Here is a 21,128-nt window from a genome sequence, read left to right as displayed (position 1 = left end):
CTGAGTACGATCCTTCTGTTACCTTCTTTTTGCCCATTACAATTAGATGCTTTGGGCTTACCTACTCAATGGAGTACTAAGCCTGGGATCCAAAGCGTTCATCAATGCTAGGTTTCAGACTGGCCTCAAGCAAGGGTAAATATTTCCATTTAATGAAGCTGCGTTTTGGAATATAAAGAAATCATTTGGTCTTCCTTTGTAACTGAACGTGTGGAGTATCACAGTATCAGCCTGTGGTGAGCAGGATTCCCTTTCTTCTCTGTGCTCCCAGTTCGTATGAAGAAACTGTGACAAGCAGCAATTATTCACTGAGCAATATCTAGCACAGTGTCTTAAATATTTAATATATTATTCTCCATTCCTTTCCTCGGCATTAAAAAGATGCAACACCACGCTGCTTCGAGCACCAAAGGTTTGACAGAGCTCAGAACTGTCTTTTCCCCTCACACACGTGTGCTCTGAGTTGTCATTTGCAGACGGCATGTCTCTGTACTGTGATGCTCCAAGTGAATTTCACTGCTTAGCCAAAAGATGATATATTTAAACAATCTTTATTTGGGATCAAGCTGTGGATTTGCTTCAACTACAATTATTTAATCTGCCGCTATTGTGCATTTTCATGCCAGAAGAACATCTTGGCTTTTCTCAAATTGGAAATTTGTCTTGCTGTTAGCAGAATGCCTGCTTAGGATCTGTAGTTACTCGTAGCCTCTGTCAGCTGTAAGATAGGCAGTCCTGTGCTCTCGTTTGTCCTCTGGTTAACAGATAATGAAGCAGTTGCAGCCATCTGCACTGATGGAAATGGACCGCTCCTATCCCAACTTGGCATTGTTCAGCAGAACAGCCTGTAGGGCTGGTAGTTGCCCACAGGACCCTGAGGAGGGGAAGCAGCCATACTGAACTGTCACAGCGAGGGGACTCTCACAAGATTATCCACTCAGCATAGTGAGAACCTCCATATAACTTTGCACTCCACCCAGAGTTAACAAATACTCTGTGAAAGGCTTATAGCACAGACACAGTACTGACTACTAGAATTACTATGTTCTGTTTATCCAGTCAGTGAGAGCATAGTTGCTATCTAGTTCTGTTACACTGGTGCTTACTGCAATCACATTGACATCTTTCTTAGAAATGTCTTAATGATTTACGTTGTCATTGTTCCATACTGAGAAACAGAATACTTTAAGGTCTGTGTAATGTTGTCTCCCAGATCAATAACACTCCCTATTATTACAGCTGAGGAAAGCAAGTTTTAAGATTGTCAATTCTTTGAAGTATTCATTCTCTAGCTTCTCTATGTCCATATGGTATAAGGTACTCCATCTTAGGCAGTTTCAGAAGTAATCATCAATAAGACTGATTTTTGTATTTGTGAAAAACAGTTTCTTTCGTCACAAAAAATCAAAATAAAAAAGAACTTGTATCATTGCTGAAGGTACTGAGAAGCTAATTCTGTGTCTCACTTAAATCTGCTAAAACATTTTGGAATATGATCTTTTAAATACCCAATTGCTAGGAATCCTGTACCCTCAGGTTTGCTCACTACACAACCTTCATGTGCAGCATGTATATGCGGTGCAAATAACAGGTGGTGTAGCCCGTGGCCTTGGTTTTTTGCTTCAGGACAGAACTCTCAACTAGAATTGTGTTTACTCTTCCTGTCTAGGGATACCTAAAGCCTACTGAATCAGACAGCAACTGTCCGCATTTTAGACCAATGATTTCTTGGTAATATTTTTATTTTCTCCTGCACAATACCCTGCAGAAGCAGGCTATTTATGATTCCTGTGCTAGCTGATGAAAGTAGATGCAAGCTCTAAACAAGTTTGTAATTCAGGAGTTGTGTGTATCCATATTTTGTATAATTCTTTTAACCTTGAAAGAGATTGTTATTACCAACAATTCCACCCAGTCAAGTTTCATGCTGACCGTGTTAGCACCAAATAATCCAACTGCATAGAGCCCAGTGTGCCAGGTTTAGTTACAGTTCATGCAATGATTTCTCTGCGTTTTTCTCTCAAATGTCAAGAATTTGCATGAAGAAGAGATGTCATTCAACTGACTCATCAGTGAAATTGGTGCAGATTTCCACAGCTCCCTACCTAGAATGCCCCAGGAAACTCCATGGAAACAAACTCACGCAGCCTGCAGGGTTGTTAGAGCATTTCCCTGCTAATGTGGGCTTGTTCTGCAGTTTGCTTTCTTCTGTTTAATCTTTTAGCTCCGCTTTCAGCCAGTTCCTTGGGCATAGTTCTACAGTTAATAGTTTTTTTTTTCATTGTGTATGTACGAAATGGAAGTTGTACATATAGAGACAAGTCTAGTATATTTTTAATAGCTTTATCATTGCACAGTGTATGGATTTCTTTCTGGACTACAAATGTACTGAGTCAGTGCCCATTAGGAATAAACAGATAGGATTGTTAGACCTTCCTGCTTGCTTTCTTTAGAGCAGTGCAATATTTTTTTTTTCCTGCCCAGTTAATTTGTTAAAAAAACAAAATAAACCTTGTTTTGAAGTAACCTAAAATAGATTTTTTTTTTTTTCCTGAAACAGACATTCCTGAAATTACTTTGTATAGAATGAGATACTTTGTTTGCTGTAGCTTAATGATGCTGTGTTCGGGAATTGGGTTATTTTTATGTTTTAAATTGACTTTCCATCTTTGAGCAGTGTTTGGAAAGAAGCCAAAAGATTTAAATGGGATTTTAGATGTAAAGAAAGAAGGGGGGTGATTATGTGATTATACTAAAATTATTCTGTAAATTCAATAAGAATTAAGTAACTTTCTGTACCCCAAATCCAGATCTTTCAATAGATTTTAAACTTGATTTCTTCTGTCTCTACTGGCTTTTTTTCTTGGCCACTAAACTTTGTTTTTCACGTTGTCAGTCTACGCCTGAGGTTTTCCACAATGACAAGTTGGATCTGCGGGTGGGTGACCAGGTTAAAAGACTGGGCTGTAGCTTTTTCTGCGTGTGTAACCCTTCTTTGTGTATGTCTTGTTTTCCGTCTTGCTCCCCAGTAGTGATCTGTTTGTGGCTCTCATCCAGGGAGATTTCTTCAGCGCATGTAGCTTTTCTTGTGTTTGACACTGTTGTCATATCTGATCTTCACATAAGAAAACCAGTAATAAGCCTTTCTCCGTAGGGCTGCTTTGATTCTGTATTTAACTGAAGAAATTAATTGTGCAAGGATGGGAAGTTTCTAACATAGACTGTACTACGAGAGACTCCGTCGTCTGCCTCTGTGCTCCCTGGTGACACAACGCCGGGGGCCAAAGCTACAGCGAGGTCTCTCCGTGCCGAAGGCTGCCCACCACATACGCAGCTTCTTTAAAGCAGATAAACTTTTGAAGCCCTTCCACCACCACGGTGCCCGTGGGAGTTGCTGGGCGCTGAGCGCATTGGCAGCTATTGTGGCTCTGTGTTGCCAGCTACCAAATTGATTGGATCTGTGGCTTTTTGTGTTTTGGGCTTTTCAGCTGCAGTTACCAAGTACATAAACACTGTTACTAATAGCATGCTGAACTGCTATTAGCAGCAGCAGGGAAGTTTCTAGAAAACTATCTCAGTAAAAATAGAACCTTTTAGCCATGTTTCAGGCCAGCCCCAAAATGGGGATTTTTGCTATGTGAACTGTGCTTTTTCCTATATATTTGAAAATATACACATCTCCTGACTGAGGCATTTGGTCGTTGGGGAGCGTGCTTTAGGTGTCTGTCTTCAGAAAGAAAACGAGGTATTTTTAATGAAGCTGTAATCCCACTACTTGTGATTGTCTAAGGAGGAGTCCCTGAGGTCACAACGTGCTCAGTGTCATTCGGCACCACAATCAAGGTTGCGCCGGGGTGGCGGCTAATCAGCGCTGCCTTGTGTCTCATTACCATCTCTTCTTTATGCACAGCATATTGTCACTGCACAGAGTCTGTTAAATATTTATTTATAGTAAGAAGGGCCAAACTGTTAAGAGAAGATTTAAAAAAATCTGTGTTAAAAGCAAGGCAGTGAGCAAGTGGGTTGGCGCTTCCACGGCACACTGTGTTAAGCAGTAAACTTAATTATAAGTAAATTAAGTTCACCCTTTTCAATTGTTAAACTAACAACGAGCCACAAAGCCAACATATGTAAACCACCCCCTCAAAATTCATCACTATTCACAAATCTTGAACTCTGAAAGCAAACAAATTACAGGGTGGAATAAGCTCCTAAGAGCTCTTTTAAAGCTTTAGTGCTTTAGTTAAAAGCTATTTGGACAATATGGTTTGTTTCCATTCTTGTACAGCTAATTCTTGCATATGCTGCCTCCTCCCTTCACACAACCCTGTTTATTTTTGTAAACATACTAGTGATCTTGGGATTAAAAGTGAAGATTTGCCATTAATTTACATTACTCACTGTAAATATAATTAATGTAATTCTGATGCTAATTTTATGAGCCTCCATAGACCATACACATTTATGACTGTATGAGCAAAAGTTGATCTATGGCAGTTTGGATAAGTACAAATAACCATTTAAAAATTCTAACACAATGATGGAGTGTTCATTATGAGGCTTTGGCAAATGTTTTATTACAGTCTGTGGAAAAACTGGTTTCACCCTAAAAATTTAACTCTGTCACATATGTGTTTATATTAAACCTGAAGTCATTCACAATGAAAGCAAGTCTAATCAGTAATACTAGACTACGCGTTAAAATACTGCTGTTTGAACATAAGCGTAGTTGTAATAATCTCTGTACTGTCACTATCTTAAGTAAACTTTCTGCTGCAATAATTCTTCAGGAAGGTTCTGTAGTTGCCTTTTTGGGTAACGAACACAAAGCCGCACAATGTAAGGATGACTGTTCTGTTAGTGAATAAAGTAATCTGACGCCCAGGGTGAGAAAAGCCAGCAAGAAGGTAGAATATAAGAATGGAACTTAACGAAGCTCTCACAGAATTGTGCCCAGCTCCCTGTTCCATGCAGCTGTGCTATTTTTGCTCAGTGGGTATATGAAGAATGAAAGCAGTGTGGCCAAGAATATGTACTTGTAAGCTGCACAGTGCGATTCTTCTGCGATCATGATTTGGTTTATGTACACTGCCCTGTTCTGGTGCTGCTCTTTGCCAGTAAGCCGTCTGGTGAGGACACTTTTTGCACCTTGAAATTACATACACCCCTAAACTAAGCTTCAACTTTAACTTCAAAATGTGCTGAAAGGTGGTTTATGCTCAGGGACAATTCCAGCAAGTGTGATGAGAGGGCAATGACGATGTGTCTGCTGTGGAGCAAGCTTAGCACCTCCAGGAAGGATGTTTGCACTGCCTGAAGTTTTCAAGCATTTACAATGTGAAGGTTTCTAACCCTTCCTAGGGCAGGCTTTAATACTGCATATGCTAGTGTATTCCAGAGGCTCCGCACTGATACAGGTGAATTGAGCTGAGATCGTAATGCTAAGCGCACAGAGTGCGAGCCTGAAAGTAGAAGACAGGTTCTGGAAATGCTTAATATAATGGTGCATACAGTAGAACTTGTGTCAGTCATTCATAGAACAAAATATTGTCATTCAAGTGTGACAAGCACGGAGGAGTAGAGTGCTTTTGCAATAGTGAAAATTGATCACGTTTTGACTAGTTCAGCAAAAATGTTTCTGTAATTCCCCTTTCTCTAGTGTACAGGAAATGGTGGTTGGGGTTTTAGTTTTGGGTGGTTTTTTACATGTATGTTTATATTGCTGAGTATTATAAAATGTCACTAGAAAGGAAGAAAATGTAAAGTCATTAAGCATTTGACTTTTAAGGACATAGTATTTTTGAATAGTTTTAATACAGTATAATTTTATTCTTTTGCTATCAGGACCTCATTGGAAACACGAAGCAGCATCTCAACTGATCCACTCAGGTACTGTAGTAATACAGGTGTTAATTTTAGGTTTGAAATAACAGAAGTTACCTTTGTTCTGTATCAGCTGTACGTCACATAACTTTATCTTACAATGCATAGCCAGTAAAGTCATTGACCAAATAGCTGGATTTTTCTGAGGGGATAGTTTGCTGTCTTCCAGGATTTCAGTGAACTTGAAATTCAGTTCTAGCTTCCAACACTGTGTATTTGTTCTCAGAGCAGCATGAAGGAGAGGGAGAGAAGGTGTGTTTGTGCACACACATGGGCAAACCATGTCTCTCTCAGATTTTTTATAACCTTAGATTGTACTGAAAAGATTTGCCCTTCACTGGCAGTTTTATACTGCTTTGAGTGAACAATACTGATTGTGTCGAAATGTCATTCATGTTTTCCATTGCTCAGCATTTTGATAAAAGCACATGTATAAACTTCAGAGAGTACTGTCATATGAGTCATTGCAGTAACTGAGATTTTACTTTGATCACTTCATTTAGAAAAAAACGCTTAGCACTGTTAACACTGCATATCAAATGGGCACCTTGCATCTTTGATTCTCATCGTTGCACATTAAAGAGAGCATCAAAGTCACAGACTTCCTTTGATTAAGTTGGGGCAGAGTCTCTTCCTCTCAAATTGACAGTTGTTTTGGTAAAAGTCTTCCTTTGGAGATGTTACAGATTAAGGAAGTGACTTTTTCCCACACTGTGTAGTTTTAACCTTGCTTGAACAAAACATTAGTGGAAACTGTTCTGTTTAACCTTATTCAAATTAAAGGCCCTCCCTGTTATAATCTTCCATTATTTCCCAGCGTATGGGCTTCTGAAAGTGAACTGTATGCCTTATTATCATTCCCTAAAACCACGACACCACCCCCCCCCCCCCATGTTGTCGTATTATCTTTGTCTTCAGCTCAGCATAGCAACACTGGACAATGTTCAGTCATGACTGTAGTTTTGTTCCCATCTCCCGGTTTGACTGGAACACTATTTCTTTGTGTGGTAGGACAATGCAGGAAACAATGTCAGCTTCCCCCTCCAGTCTCTCTTTTCTGCAAACTTATTTTGGCAAGAATATCATGTAGCTGGTTTGTGATTTACCATGCTCTGGGATAAAGTTCCCTGATAAGGGATAAGGTGTTGCTGCCATCTTTAGTCCAGGCTAGATAAGTCTTTGTGAAAATAGCAGATTTTATTACAATGTTTTTCCTTCCCGGTGGAATTTTTTTTCATCAGTGAGAAAGATGAGGAAGAATTAGATAGATGTAAGAAGTGGCTGAATTTTAACATGTAGTGGGAAAAGGAAAAGGGAATATTTTTTTAATAGGTTTAGATGCACTGAATAGATATGTTTTCTGGAGACTGCAGTGGTTGAATCATTTTAAGATGCTATGGGATCGTAAAAACATATGAATATTTCCTTGTTTTGAACTATTTTCAATAAAAAAGAGACCATGCAATTTAATATCCCCCAATATGGCCACTGCCACTGCTGCATGGCCTCATGAACCATAAAGTTTAATACATGCAGTTGACGTGTTAAGTTCTGTGGCGTTGGCTCTCATTAGTATGTGTTCAGTGGGTAATGCTGCAACAGAGAGATGCAGGCTGGAATGGAATCCTTGATTGTGCTTCTTTATATTTCAAACAATACTTTTATAATAGCTTATATTCTATCTTCTTTTACAACATTTTTTTAAGCTGTAAGTTCTGAGAGATTTTGAGACTTTCTTCTTTATCCCATTCATTTTTATAAAACCTCTGTGCTCGGACTTTTCCTAAACTAATTCAAACAGATAATCTTGAGAATACTTGTAAATTTTTTGAGAACTGTCTTTATAAAAAAGTATTTGGAAATAAATGTGCTTGCATCCAGTAAGTCCTTTTGAATTTGGAGAATTGGGCTGAAATAATATCTAGGAGTTACCGGATGAGGATGTAAAAACACTACTCTAACTACAAATGAAATAATTGTATGATATTTAAAAACTCTAGAGTAAAACAATGATAGAGGAGATATTAAAGACATTTCCAGATATTATCAGCTAAACCAGTGGATTTTTCCTGGGGTTAAATAATTATTGAAGAAGCAGCATGTAAAATCTAATTGACTTCAGTACCTCAAAGAACCCTGTTCTGGAGCTGTAATTAAACAGAATTAAGGCTATTATTTTTAAGTAAAACGAAAGATAGTAGAAGACTTCTTGTTACTGAACATTTTCTCATGAACCTGTTGAGCCAATTTGCGTTTGAATGACCCATAAAAAGGAATGTACCAATTAATATGAACCCGTCCAGTGTCCTGTCAAGCAATTAGTATTTGCTAGTCAGGCTACTTTTCTTGCATTTTGCCCACTAAGTTCCTGTTCCATCAACAAGGTAAGTCTGCCCTTGAAGAACCCCTCTGCTAGTTCTCGCCTGTTCTGGAGCATTGTAATCCAGACTTCTGATTGTGTTAAATTTCAGTTGTATGTAGATTCCCCACAAGAGAGATCCATTTGTTTCCCCTAGATTTATTTAGACTGCACTTGGATTCTGTAGGTTCAATTTGAAAGTTACATCATTGTGAGATCAGAGAAAAGCTTAGTGCCGTAAAGAATAATGTGAGAAATTTGCTTATGTCCTTTATAAAGAGAAAAATCTAAACAAATTTGCATCATACATTTATATATATGTATGTATATTTTGTTTTGCACGGTTTCTTTCATAGCCTGCACAGTATTTGTTCTGCATATTTGAAGTTGGTATCTGAAAATATTTTTTTTTCCTAATATCTAAATCTTAATGTGGGCCTTCTGGAGTGTTGTACTACCAGACCTGTTTCAAATGATCCAGAAATTTAAATATTTAAGCTTTGCAGATATTCGTGGCATATTTTTTGTCTTCTGTAACAAATTGATCAACTAGTGTTGGTATGAATTTGGAGAACAGACACGCGGAAAAGATATTCAGCATTAAGAGAACAGGAAATTTCTTACTGTTCTACTTCATGAAATATAGGCAGCTTAGAGAGGTAATAACCAGAAATTAAGGATAGTATCAGATGATGATTAATATTCATCTGTGGGGGAGTGCAAAATCCGAGAGCTGTTTGAAGCAAAATAACTATGTTTTGAGTTACTGGAGCGCTCCTAGGCTTCAAGCAAAGAGGTGAGGAGGAAAACAGAGCTTGATTGTTATGTCCGTGATTCTCTGGGCATCTCTGTAGAGCACGTCACCAACATGCCGAGGCGTCCAACAGTGCAGCAGAGCCCGAGAGCTCTGCATGAACACAGCTCCTCCATTTTCCCTGATTGGGAAGGGATGCTTGCTGAAGTGGTACCCAGAAATGCGTAAGAGGGCTGGGAAGAGAGATCTGGTTTGGCAGCGCCTTTAACGTCAAAGTCTTCCTTATTCTTTGTATCAGGAACCTAGGAAATTTTCCCACCAACTTGCATTGGAGACTATTTGATTCCCAGTATCAAGAAAGGAACCCAATGCACAGGAGCTTTGTGTGCTGTGAGCAATGAGGCCTTTAAGCCTCCCAGGAACTAGTTCAGCATCTATTCGGTTGCACAAAATCTTGTTTTGTACCCCTTCTATGTATTCCTTCTATGATCCCCACTTTTTACTGTGGTGTGCACAGGGGGTATCATGGAATTAGTATGGGAACCATGCTGTCTTGGTCTCATGATATTCTTGAGCTCCACGATCGTGAGCATGAAGTTTTTGTGTGTGTTAATTTAAGTATTTCACCCTGGAATAATGAAAGACTCATGGAAAACAGTTTTCTTGTTGCAGGCTTCCAATTTCTGTACTCCATGTAAGCAGGCAAATACACTGTTCTTTCTGGGCAAGTAAAATATCTTTCAGGAATGTTCCTGGCCTATCACGGTAAGGGTGTAAGTAAGTAAATAATAGTAATTTATGTATTTTATGAAGGGTTAAAGATATAGCTAGAAAAATCAATTTTCCCGATTTCCCCAACCCCAAGAAATCAGTATACTAGTAAGTCTAACAGGCACTGATGTCATGCTGGGGTTATTTTATGCAACGCTCTCCCTCTTCAGTGGATTGTTTTACTTCAGCCTCAGAACTTCATGGATTGACAAGACAACCATCCCTTAAAAAAGAGGCATTGTACTATATGATTTTCACTTTGCCCTTTTTTTAGTGGCTGTTTTTGAAAGCATTGTCAGAGACTTTGGTACATTGCTGCCAGAGCTGCCTCTGCATAGCAAAACTCTAAAGGACTATAGAAATTTTCAGCAAACTGCTCACTTACGGTACCCGTGCTGAAGCTGCAGCATGTCCAGAAATTCCTACTCTTGTTAGGCCTGGGAATTCTAAGTCAAAGGTTTCACTAAATGCCGTTCTGAAAGAACTAGTTTTATATCCAGGGTGAGCGTGAGATGAAGCTCAATTTTCTTTGTTGTTTTCCTCTGGAAGACAAGTAAAAATGAAGAACATGTTGAGAGCATGGCGCTTTTCATTTGCAAAAGTCCTAATTAGCATTTTCTCTGCATGCAGTGCAGTATAATCAGTGTTGGTTGCTGTCAGAAAATTCATGGGTACATAGCCCCTACTCACTGAAAGTCCAGTGTTTAGAAGTAAGTAATTAAGGTGACAAACAGCTTCTTTTCTTTTTTTTTTTTTTCTTTCTTTCTTGAAAGGGTATGATGGAGAGAAAGAAATTCCTTTGCAATGTGAACAGTTAAAGGATGAGTTTTCAGAAAAGTCTCATTTCAGGATCAAATCTTTAGATGGTGGCTCTTGAGCTTAATTGTCTCAGTATGGCTTCCCCCTTCTTCTTCCTTGATCCTGACAATAGATCTTCTTGGTTATGGGGCGAGGCATTCCTTGCTGCTGCTGCTTCTTTTCATTCTTTTTTATTCTTTTTTTTTTTTCTTTTTTAAAGGAATCTCAAGAAATTCAGGCAGAAGAATGTTCCAATAGGGAGAATTCAAACTTCCCCCCCCACACCTGTTTGTTCTTGGAAATAAAAAGAAAAGGTTTCCTCTTGGCAGTATACCATGGCCTTTGTAATGGACCAGCCCAGCCCAAACCAGGAGGCAGGACCAGGGAGACTGGGGAAGGCTGGGGCTAACCAGGAGGCACTGGATCGCCAGGGCCTTTCATTCAGTTCCTCTTTAGATAAAACCATCCCTGGAAAACAGGGGTTGATAGTAGGGATGAAAAGCTGGGATGGAAGATTTTGATATCCGTTGCATGATGGCATCACTGTCTTCAAAATCGCCAAGCTAATGAAGCCCGAGGGAATATGAGTTCAGGAAGAAAAATAAACTTAAACTTTCCCAGTATTTAATATTGTTAGGGGGCTTGCTTCTCAAAAGTAAGCAGTAATGTTTTCTTAGAAATCACTGCAACAGTACCAGCTCTGATGCTGGCCTGCAAGAGATCACAGTGAGTAAACGCAGACATCACAGGCAATTGATTGTTTTAAATTCTTTACAAGAAATTGTTTTTTAAAAGGCCCAAATCAAATCAAATGCACATCATGTTCATGCTTTTTCATGTAAGTTGTTTCTCTCATAGCCTGTTTGTTTCCACACTTATCCTGTACAATATATTTTTTAGGGAAATACCAGGCAAAGTGTGACATTGTCTAGGTATAATTTACCAATTTCTTTACTTCACTAAAGAAAGTGCCAAATCTTACTCAAATATATGTATTGTTTCATTTCAAGTAAACTTACACAAACCAGTTTTCTAAGAAGTTGCAAGGCTCTTATGTAACTGAACAGTGACAATGAGTAAAACCAGAAACCAAAAGGATCCCTAAATATAGCTTATTATCCAGGCACTTGGGGAACTAGATATGTCTACATGGAAAAGAGCCTCCAGTTAAGCTTGAGGGGTTTGGGTTTCTTTTCATATTTTTTAAACAGTGTTAAAAATGGGGGTGGGTGGTTGTGGGTTGTTTTTGTTTTGTTTTGTGTTTTTGTTGTTGTTGTTTTGCTTTTGGGGGTTTTGGTGGGTTGGTTTGGTGTGGGTTTTTTTAAGACCACCTGTCCAAGTGCCAGAATCTTTGCTTTTAAGTATTTCCTCAGATTCTGATGTTGGGTTTGTTGTTGTTTCTGTTGAACTCTTAAATTCCTATTACCTCTTTGATACTATTGCACACTGTATCCTAAACATTCACTATTAGTGATTTTTCAAAAACTCAACAGAATGAGAAATACCCAAACTGCAGCGTCTGGAAAAGTAAACAGCAGACTGGACATGAGAATTGGTCAGTCTCCACTAGGACAATGGTTATTTCACAACAACAACGACTTTTTAAAACAATGATAATTTGCTGTTGAAGTCTTCTCTTGCGCCAGTAAGGTCTCCTGCAAACTGGCAGTTCTGCGCTATTAACTCTTGCGCGGAGTATCCCGGGAGACTCCTGAAGAGTAAATGTGCGCGTTGGGGTGGAGGGGAAAGAATGGAGGGAGCGGTTGGGGGGGGGAGTGGTGGGGCTAGAATTGGGCCAATGTCTTTCATAAAAGATGTCAGTTAAATTTGGGCTCCTGTCTTCAGAATAAAAGCAATTTGCTTTTATCGCGTCTAGCCAGGGGTTTTAAGTAGCAAACGCTGGTAATTTGGCGATTTCCTTTAAAGCACCTAATCGCCCTGCGCTCCCTGCGGATGGAGGACGCCGTCGGGCTCCCGCCGCAGCCGAGTCGGGCGGAGAAGCTGCCGTTCGGCACCCTGCTCATTGCCCAGCCCCGACCCGGGCCCTGCCGCCCCGCCGCCCGCAGAGCCGGTCTCTCCCCGCAGGGCCATGGCGGCGGCTCCCGCCGGGTGGTACCGGCGTGTCCCCGCTGCCCCGGCAACGCCGGCAGCCGGCCGGGGCGGCGTCAGCGCTCGGGGGCGGCGGGGGCTGCCCCGCTGCGCACCATGTGCCTCCCGTGGTTAGTTGTGCTTCACGCAGACCTCGCTGGCAAAGTGTGTTGGGAATAAGATAAGCTTCATTTGGTTTGTGAGTGGGGAGGGTCTGCACTTCTGCCTGTCTTTTTTTTTTTCCTCCTTTTTTTTTTTTTTTCCCCTCCCCTGTCATAAGGAGCCCACAGTTTTCATAGGTGCTGGCAGACAATGGAGCTGATGTGATTTACACAGGAGGAGCTGATTAACAGAGTTGTGTGCTGCTCTATTTAAAAGAAAAAAAAATAGAAAAAGGAAAAAAGCCTGCAGTTCCCATGTGATGGGATCATAGCAGTGCTGTGATTATAGGGCAGTTGTTGTCAGATCTGATTGAGATAATTGCTTGCATTTTCCGAAGTTCCATGAGCTTTAAGGATGCTTTCCAAAGGTCCTTTGAAAACCTTAGCTGGAATATATACACGTTGTTTGACCAGAGGGCTTTTAGAATGGCCTAAAATAGCCAAAAGGAGAAGTGGTATTTCTGTGCAGTAACAGTTACCAGGTAGTATTGGGGACTTTTGGAAAGATAAATCGCAATTGGGATCAAAGAGCAATACAAAGAATTTGTATCCTTTGTGCGACTGCCTCTTTGTATTAAAGTAGGCTACTGTAACTGTGCAGGTGCGGTGCCATGTGCATGACTAGCTGCATATATTGGTAGCAATTAGAAACACTTATGCTGCAGCAATAAGGAGAGAGGAGTGTGTTGGACTGGGTTTGAGTCATTCAAATCATAACAAAAAGAAGTCTTGTGTTGTTAAAACCTAGCTGCAGACTACAGTTGCTGCAGTAGAAGTATTTGAAAATGCTGAAGTTAAAGGCCTTCTGCTTGGATTACTGGCAGTTTTTGTGTCTCCAGCCTCTTCACGGTTTCTATAAAAGGTAAGAAAACATTAACTCTGAAATGCTTTTCGGAACCGGGTGGCTGCACATGATGCCACCGATGCTTTTACTTGCTGTTCTACTCTGTTGCTGAAGGGCAAATATGCAGGGGAAAAGGGAGTGGTAGAGAATTAATGAGAACTTGTGACAAAGATTGTAAAGCTGCTTTTTTATTGCATTAATTATCAGCTACTTTTGTCTCTGTGCATGCTGATGTGAAAGGTGATGATGCTGTTTGGTTTTAACATTTACTTTAAGTCACATCATCTCAGCTAAGACTCAATTAGTACTTTTTCTTCTCTGAAATGTTCTCCTTAGGCACGGCAGCATGTGTTGTGTAGCGTAAATAGCACTAGGAGATTAATTGAAATGTCACGGAAATTTATGTAATGCAGAGAAGATCCTTTTTTCCCAGAGATATTTAGTAATATAATAGTTCATCTTTCATCTCCTTCCCAGCGCAAAGTGCGCATCACAGCCATTCAGAGCAACGGGCACTTCGCTTAGGCAGGTCTGACATCCGGCTTAAATGATTGATGGTGAATAGTGATCATAAAGAATAGGACTGGGTGTCAGATGCATTGAGCTTGTCTATTTAATGGAACAGCAAAATAAGCAATTCCATTTAACATGTCCCTGAACTTACCCTGATGCTTTTTAATCTAAACTTCTGTTTTCTTGCTCTTGATTTACGCTGCTAAGCAGAGGGAATTATATGTATTTGAATTTTCTGGGGAAAAAGTGGGGGTCACTTTGCTGTTAACAAAAACCATACAATTCTTTAAAATAGGATTCTGTTCTTGTTATGTACACTTTCTGGTCTGACTACCTATTGTCAGACTACAGAAAGTGCTTTGTACTAAATGCTAATTGCAGTTGAATTTTTCATGCAGTGACTGAAGGCTGGAAAAGGGAACTGTTCCAATCTTTTTCAAGGTTTAAGGGGTGCCCCGCACATTCTGGCATTGAGTAATATAGGACCCTCATCTGTGACCATTGGCTTGTGAAGTTTCAAAAGATAGCTTTATTCTCCTCTTCTTGCAGCTTTTCACAGATTTCATTTCTAAGGCAAAAAATTTCCACCCTGTTCCCAGCCATTGTAATGTCTTCCTTGCTGAGAAACCATATAAAATAATAGAACTGTAGCCAGACTGTTTTGACACAAATAAATACAACTAAACTAAAGCTTTATGTCTTGGATTCCTGGTGAAATCCCAGCTTTGTTGCAGATGAATTACTGTAGAGTTATTCTACATCTCCTAATGGAAACCTCTGTGATATCTAAGGACTGCCCATTTATTTCCTTCCAGATAGTTAATTTATTTGTCATCAAAACCTAGATGTATTTGAGCCCTCCTCCTGGAGTGTGTTTGCATGAACAGAAGTAAAAAGAGGACTCAAGTACTTAAATATCAGATAGAAGCACTTTGCTTTCATCGTTTTGAGAAAAGGAAAATTGAAGGAAAGTTGCAACTTTCTCATGTTTTAAAAAGGGAAAAAACTCCACCACAACCCCCCCCCCCGCCCTTTCTTGAGACTTACTTTCAATTACTTTTTATTAGTAATTGTAGATAAGTTAAAAAGCTCTTGGAGAAGAGGCAAGGGGCTGCGGGGGAGAGTTTTGTATGTGCCTAAATGTATATATTTCTTATTTTTATGTATAAAAACCAAAACAAGACTTGAGTAGCATTTCCATTACATGGGTCTTACTACACAAATTTTTAGTATCAGTGTTACGGTTATTGCCCCCCTCTGTTATACCTCAGTGGTGTGAGGGAAGATGTGTCGGAGGATGTGGACGGGAGCAAGGAGCAAACTTCAGCCACCCCTGTATGACATTCCCTCGTGCCACCACTCTCACCTGGTGACCAGCCATGGCTTCAGAGGTGCAGTACCAAGTTGTGGGGGCAGCAGTACCAAACCCCTAAGCCTTCCCTGCGTACAGGTAGTGCTGTGACAGCAGATGACCTTTCAGAGCAGACACAGGGTTGCTGTGGAATAGCTGCCCACCTCCCCCTTAAGCCATGTGTTCCTGATCCTCTGGGGTGACTCAGAGCCTCATTGCTTGGCCATGAGAGCTCTGCTCATCGCTCCTCGTGCGCTCACCCTCCCCAGCAGTGCTTAGCAAGCCGTACGTGACAAGAAATGTGACTATTCTCTTTCCTTTTGTGGACTGAGCAGAGCATGACTTATTTTCAGTTGCAGTCAGTGCTCAAAACTGTGGTAAATGTTTCTTATTGCTTCAGAAAGCCACAGCTTCTCTGTGGCTTTTGCTGCTCCATGTTCAGAAACCAAGCTGTCTTTCAGCTTTTGTTACTCAGGGGAGTCTTGCGGGATAGTGTCTGTTGCCTGACCTGGACAATTCTGATTTATGGTATAATTTTGTCTTGCACTGGGAGCCACTTGCATGGAACTGTGCATCAGTATTGAAATCCATGGACTTCGAGAAAAGTCCATGCAGGGTGCCTAGCAGTGCTCGTGCTGGCTGTGTGATAGTGTGCACACACAACGCGTACACCCTGAAGTGGAGGGATAGGGCTGGCGAACTGTGTTGCTAAGTGTGCTTTTTCCTCCAACCCATGAGAACAAGATGGCACCGAGAGGCTCAGGCAGACTGTGGTGGTGGCCTGTCCCTGCAGCCCAGGGCTGCGGGGCTGGGAGCAGGAGAGGAGGACAGGGCGGATGAGCAAGTCCCCTCGCCGCCTGTGGTTGTAGTGCCAGTTGGGGCACGGCAAGAAAACAGTGATTCTGGGTGATGGGACAGAGTAAAACTAGGACAAGTTTTGCCTTCTGAGGTGCTAGTTTTCAAATGTATTCAGGTATACAGGGTAAAACTCCAATTCCAAAGCTCTTTGTAGCAAGCCGTGCATGTGACATTCCTACAGAGAAGCCCAGCTAAGGGCAGGCACCCAACATAGGGTAGAGGGCTTCTGCAGAGTGTGCAGTCCTCCGTGAGAACTGGTTCAGTGAGGTTTATTTCCTCAACACAGCAAGGCAAAGGGGGAAATAGGACAAAATAAACCAACTGCACTTTTAGTCCGTTTCTTAAATTTGGCAGTGGCTTCAGTAGCCAGGACTTTACCCATCGCTTGTATGTTCACAAAACAAAGTTACTGCAAGGTAACGATGCTGATGCCTCCAATAATGTGTATATAAACCTACAGCCTACTTTTCTCCAAGGTGTAGCAGATTGTATACAGCAAACTGGGGGGGCTGGTGTAGAAACCTTGTCCAAAAAATGTTTGGTAATTCACTGATTTATGAAAATCAAATTTCAGTGCTCTGTTGCCATCAACACTGAGTGCATTTTGGTCAGTGCTATATAACCCCTCACTAAAGTGCTGGGTTTTGGTATCCTTTGAATACAGATACTAGAAGTGTAGAGATGTATTTCTATAACAGATAAAAATGGAAGATGAGCAAATCACTGTAGGGTTTCTGTGGGATTTTGAGGATGAATGTCGCATGCTTTACTCAATGGATTATTATAAAATCATGTGACTTCAGGTTTAGCATGTGAAAGTGAAGATTTTCTTTAGCCAGTGGGTGCATCATGCTGTGCTTCTGCCAGCTGGTGTGTAATAGCCCAAGCGAGAAATTGTTACCATTAGCATTGCATTAAAGATAAAGCGTAAGGTGAGAAAATTTGTGACTGGCAGTGAAGGCAACTATAATCTGTAGTTTGGGGAGGATTTTTCCTTCCAGAATATCTTCTCTCTTCTTGCTAAGATAAGAGTATTTTAAAAAACATAAAGAAAGGGCCACGTTTGTAAAGGCTGTTGTACTGGAATCCAGTTGCTTGACAAATGAAACGGTTTGTAAATTGTTTCTTCTTACCTTTCACTTTTATTTCATCAGTTCGATCTCTCTAAAGGACGTATGAGTCTCTTACAGAGCAACTAGGGCCATTTCTAACAAGCACCTGATTCCAGCCACCCTGATGGAATAAGTGAGGGATGACTGGGGTTTGGTTTTTTTGAAGCAGGGATTAGCTGAAATTGTTTCTGCTAGTCTTCAGTTGGGACTGGCAATTCCAACATTGTGATTCAGGAAAGATTGAATCCCGTGCTTAAGCCCATCTCTGGGCAAGAATAGGTCTGTACTGTGGTATATGATTCAGTCCCGTTAGGATGTTTCAGTGATGATTATAAATGAGAATGCTCTCATGAATTTGCTTGGTAGATTATTGCTGCCATACTGGAATATCACAAAGTAACCGAGTGTCAGAAGCCACTCAGAGCCACTCTAATCTTGCACTCTGCAGGGCACCTGCAGCTCTGGGCTCATCCTCTTTCCCACTCTGTTATCCAAGACAAATTCGTAGCATTTGAGGCCATTAAAGGAATTGCCAGCCTTAATTTAGATGCAGTTTCAAAGACAGCACATGTGCTTTAAATGATCTATGTCAGGATTGTCCTCTAGGTTAACTCTTTGTTAAAAAGAATGTGCTTTGATAGTCTTTGTTCCTCATTTCTGGTGTTAACAGCATGGACTCTGCGTCTAGGATTATGTGAGCTGGGTTCAGATGTGCCAGATAACATGCTTGCTAACAGGCACAGAGCAGTACTGCTGTGTCCTTTAAGGAAAATGCAGCATAAAGAAAGATGCAAGGAACTCCGTGGTCGTGTGTTACTACATAGTTAAAGGGAATGCTATTGTTAAATTAATTATTTAAAAACAGATTTAATAAAGGGAAAAAATAGTTATAGATGGTGTGTTATATACAATACTGTAATCCTGTATTCCTGGAAGCAATAGCTGTATACTAGTTACAAATCTCAATAACAGTGAGCAGGGAGGAAAAATCCTGAGGTTCTAGTTCATGAGATCAGGGAACTTCTTTTGCACACTTATAGACAGTGATGTCAGTTGGTTTGATTTGCTTCTTGCTGTCATTTAAATTATGAGCTCCTTTGCAATATCTTGAACAAAACAATAGCAAAGTGGGTGGGAAAAATTACTGAAGCTTTGTCTTGAACTTGCATTTAGAGTTCACCATATATGTTGTTAGAAACAAATAGTTTGCTTTCACTTGACAGTGACTTCATCCAGAGCAGGGCTGAGTCATATGCCTATAGTACAGCTCTTTCTCCTGAGGTTTGTGTTGGCAACGTTTATGCAATTGCAGAGCAGCTGAGACCATAAAATTCTCTCCTCCTTCTTATCCCCCCAAATCCACCATCCTTATGAAGTATAGCCTGCGAACAGTGCAGACTGCAGTATTCCCACGTTCAGCATAAAAATCATTAAGAGGAAACCCTCAAATAAATACACAAAGTAGCAAAATGCCTTAAAAGCAATCAGAGGACTTGTCTACACTCAGGAAACTAAAGTGATTTCATGTTGAGAAATTTAAACTAAAATACCTGAAATACCTGCTAATCTGGTTGAAGCCTTCATTGTACTGTAATTAATGCTACTTGTGTCTAAAAGAGGGTCTTTGTGCAAGTGTTCAAAACGCATTGTTCCTATGCCTTAAATTCATACTTCTGGTTTGTCTTAACTTTCCAGGGTGCTCTTCCTTCCTTCCTGGTGAGCAGTCATCTTACAGGATCCCTTAACTTTCCGTCCGCTGTTCTCACCGAGGTGTGCTGTGGCATTGCTGAGCAAAAATCCTGCGCAAATATATAGGGCTGTGTGATGTGTCTTCCCTTACCGCTGCAACTGATAAACTGGGTTTCAGACCAGAGACAGTTCTCTGTCTGCATGCCTGCCTTTTTCTGCCTCTCTGCAGCCTTCAGTAAGTGAAGGCTTTCTGAAGCCTTCCTTCACCCCCTTCCCTCTCACTCAGGAGCCATCCGTGAGTCCTCAGGTTCTCTGTTCTTCACATTCATATGGATTTTAACCTTCCACAAACAGAGCTTCAAAGATTCATGTTAGGGTTTTGAAGAATGGTGGTATCTGTGCTGGGGCTGTCACAGAGGTGTAGCTGGTGATGCCTGCCCTTTCGCTGCCCCCCCTAGAGAGCACGTTGTTTGCCAGGCTTTTCTTTCCCTATCTGGTCTCTACTGTATTTAGATGCAACTGATGGGCAGCCCCTAGAGCAGTCACATTTTAATTGTGCGTTTGGCTATGCGCCCTGCAGAGGGGGATTGGAAGCTTTCTGAATTTCCTTTGATAGTCTTCCAAGATTAAGTCACAGAAAAGGGAGTCTGGGAGCACGGTGGAGGCCTGGAGACATACGAGGAGTCTGGCAGAAGCCGCAGCTGGAGGGGTGCTGGAGGGGCCTCCTCGAAGCAACGCAAACTTGCCAGCTTGTTGGGGATGTCCTTTATCAAAATGCCAAAATCATGCTGACTTTGTTCCGCAGAAGGACTGGTATGTGGATGTCACTGCTGTAAACTCCCAGGAAACACTGTGTTTTGCATACTCTTAGGAATGTTTGTGAAAAATCAGAAAAGGAAGTTTAAAAGGGAAGGAAGGAAAATACAGTGAAGGCTGAGGAAGAAATGTGTGGTGAAAATATTGAGTTGCAACCCCTTCTCCTAGCTGGTAAAAATGTTGACTTGTAACAAGTTGAAGGTTTAAAGATATCCCAAATTGTCTAAAAAGCCAGAATGCTTTTCAATCTAAAAATTTAAAACCCATCTATTTGCAAGGCTCCTTTCAATCCTTAATTGGTAATAGCTGTTGTATAAAGGGAAGGCTACCTAAGTTAAAAATAGGTCTGGAACTGTCCTGACAACCAAAAACAGGCAAGCTCTAACACTCATATTTTCCTTTTGTCGAACGACCTATAAATATAATCTATATAATAATAGATATGCTGTTAAATTCTGTTTTGTGATCATTTTGTCCTGGTAGAAACTTCAGGAAAATAAGTAAATTGCCGCCTTCACTCTGGAAGGCTGCAGTATACTCGTTTTCCCTCTCTTCATAGGAATGTTACACTAACCTAATTTAGGATGAGCCTATGCACAGTTGAAGTAGTAAGATGATTTTAGCTGTGTAAAGTGATGCATGCATCCGGAGCACATGACTTTATCAAAAAGCAGATCAGATAAGGTGTCCTGGGTGCTCGGTTTCCCTGAGCCACTTCACGGTAACTTCCGTGACAGGGGCTTGACACTCTCAGCTCCTCTCCCTGGCTGTACCAGCAGAGCACTCTGCTTATCGTGCAGGCTTTTATGCAAAATATGAATGAATCTCAGGAGAGGGGAGACTAATAGAATGGGAGATTCCAAATTAAGTGCTGTCTTTCTATTAATATCATTTAAAAGTAATACACCACCTACAACTTGTGAAGGAAGCTTAGCTCTAGCATTTTTAAATACTTAGTGATTTACGTCCCCTGTAATATCTTTGCCTGTAGCAGCTTTGTTTCCAGTGTAAAAACCACAAAATAGATTTAAATCCCCCAGTTCATTTCTGTCCATTACCTCCCTCCCCTCCAATATTTTTTAATTTATTTTTTTAAGAATCCTTAAGTACTCTCCATCCCATAGTGGGCAA

General features: G+C 40.8%; 1 protein-coding gene across 11 annotated transcripts in view; it reads left to right on the top strand.

Moving 5' to 3' along the window:
• The window catches only part of IQSEC1 (IQ motif and Sec7 domain ArfGEF 1), a 341,486-nt gene that overhangs the window by 175,692 nt on the left and 144,666 nt on the right, over nucleotides 1-21,128 (top strand). For 4 of the 11 annotated variants that reach the window (XM_054837995.1, XM_054837994.1, XM_054837999.1 and 1 more), the window contains one exon: nucleotides 5,845-5,889. The exons of 5 other annotated variants lie outside the window; for them this stretch is intronic. In XM_054837995.1, coding sequence (XP_054693970.1) covers nucleotides 5,845-5,889 — 45 coding nt within the window. Of the gene's footprint in view, nucleotides 1-5,844; nucleotides 5,890-12,903; nucleotides 13,677-21,128 lie in introns of those variants that run through there. 2 more of the 11 variants (XM_054838008.1, XM_054837998.1) reach the window with 2 other exon arrangements.

Source organism: Grus americana, chromosome 11 (assembly GCF_028858705.1).
Source record: "Grus americana isolate bGruAme1 chromosome 11, bGruAme1.mat, whole genome shotgun sequence".
NCBI lineage: Eukaryota > Metazoa > Chordata > Aves > Gruiformes > Gruidae > Grus > Grus americana.
Note: the sequence above shows the minus strand (reverse complement) of the source record. Positions and strands in the feature narration are given on the sequence as shown.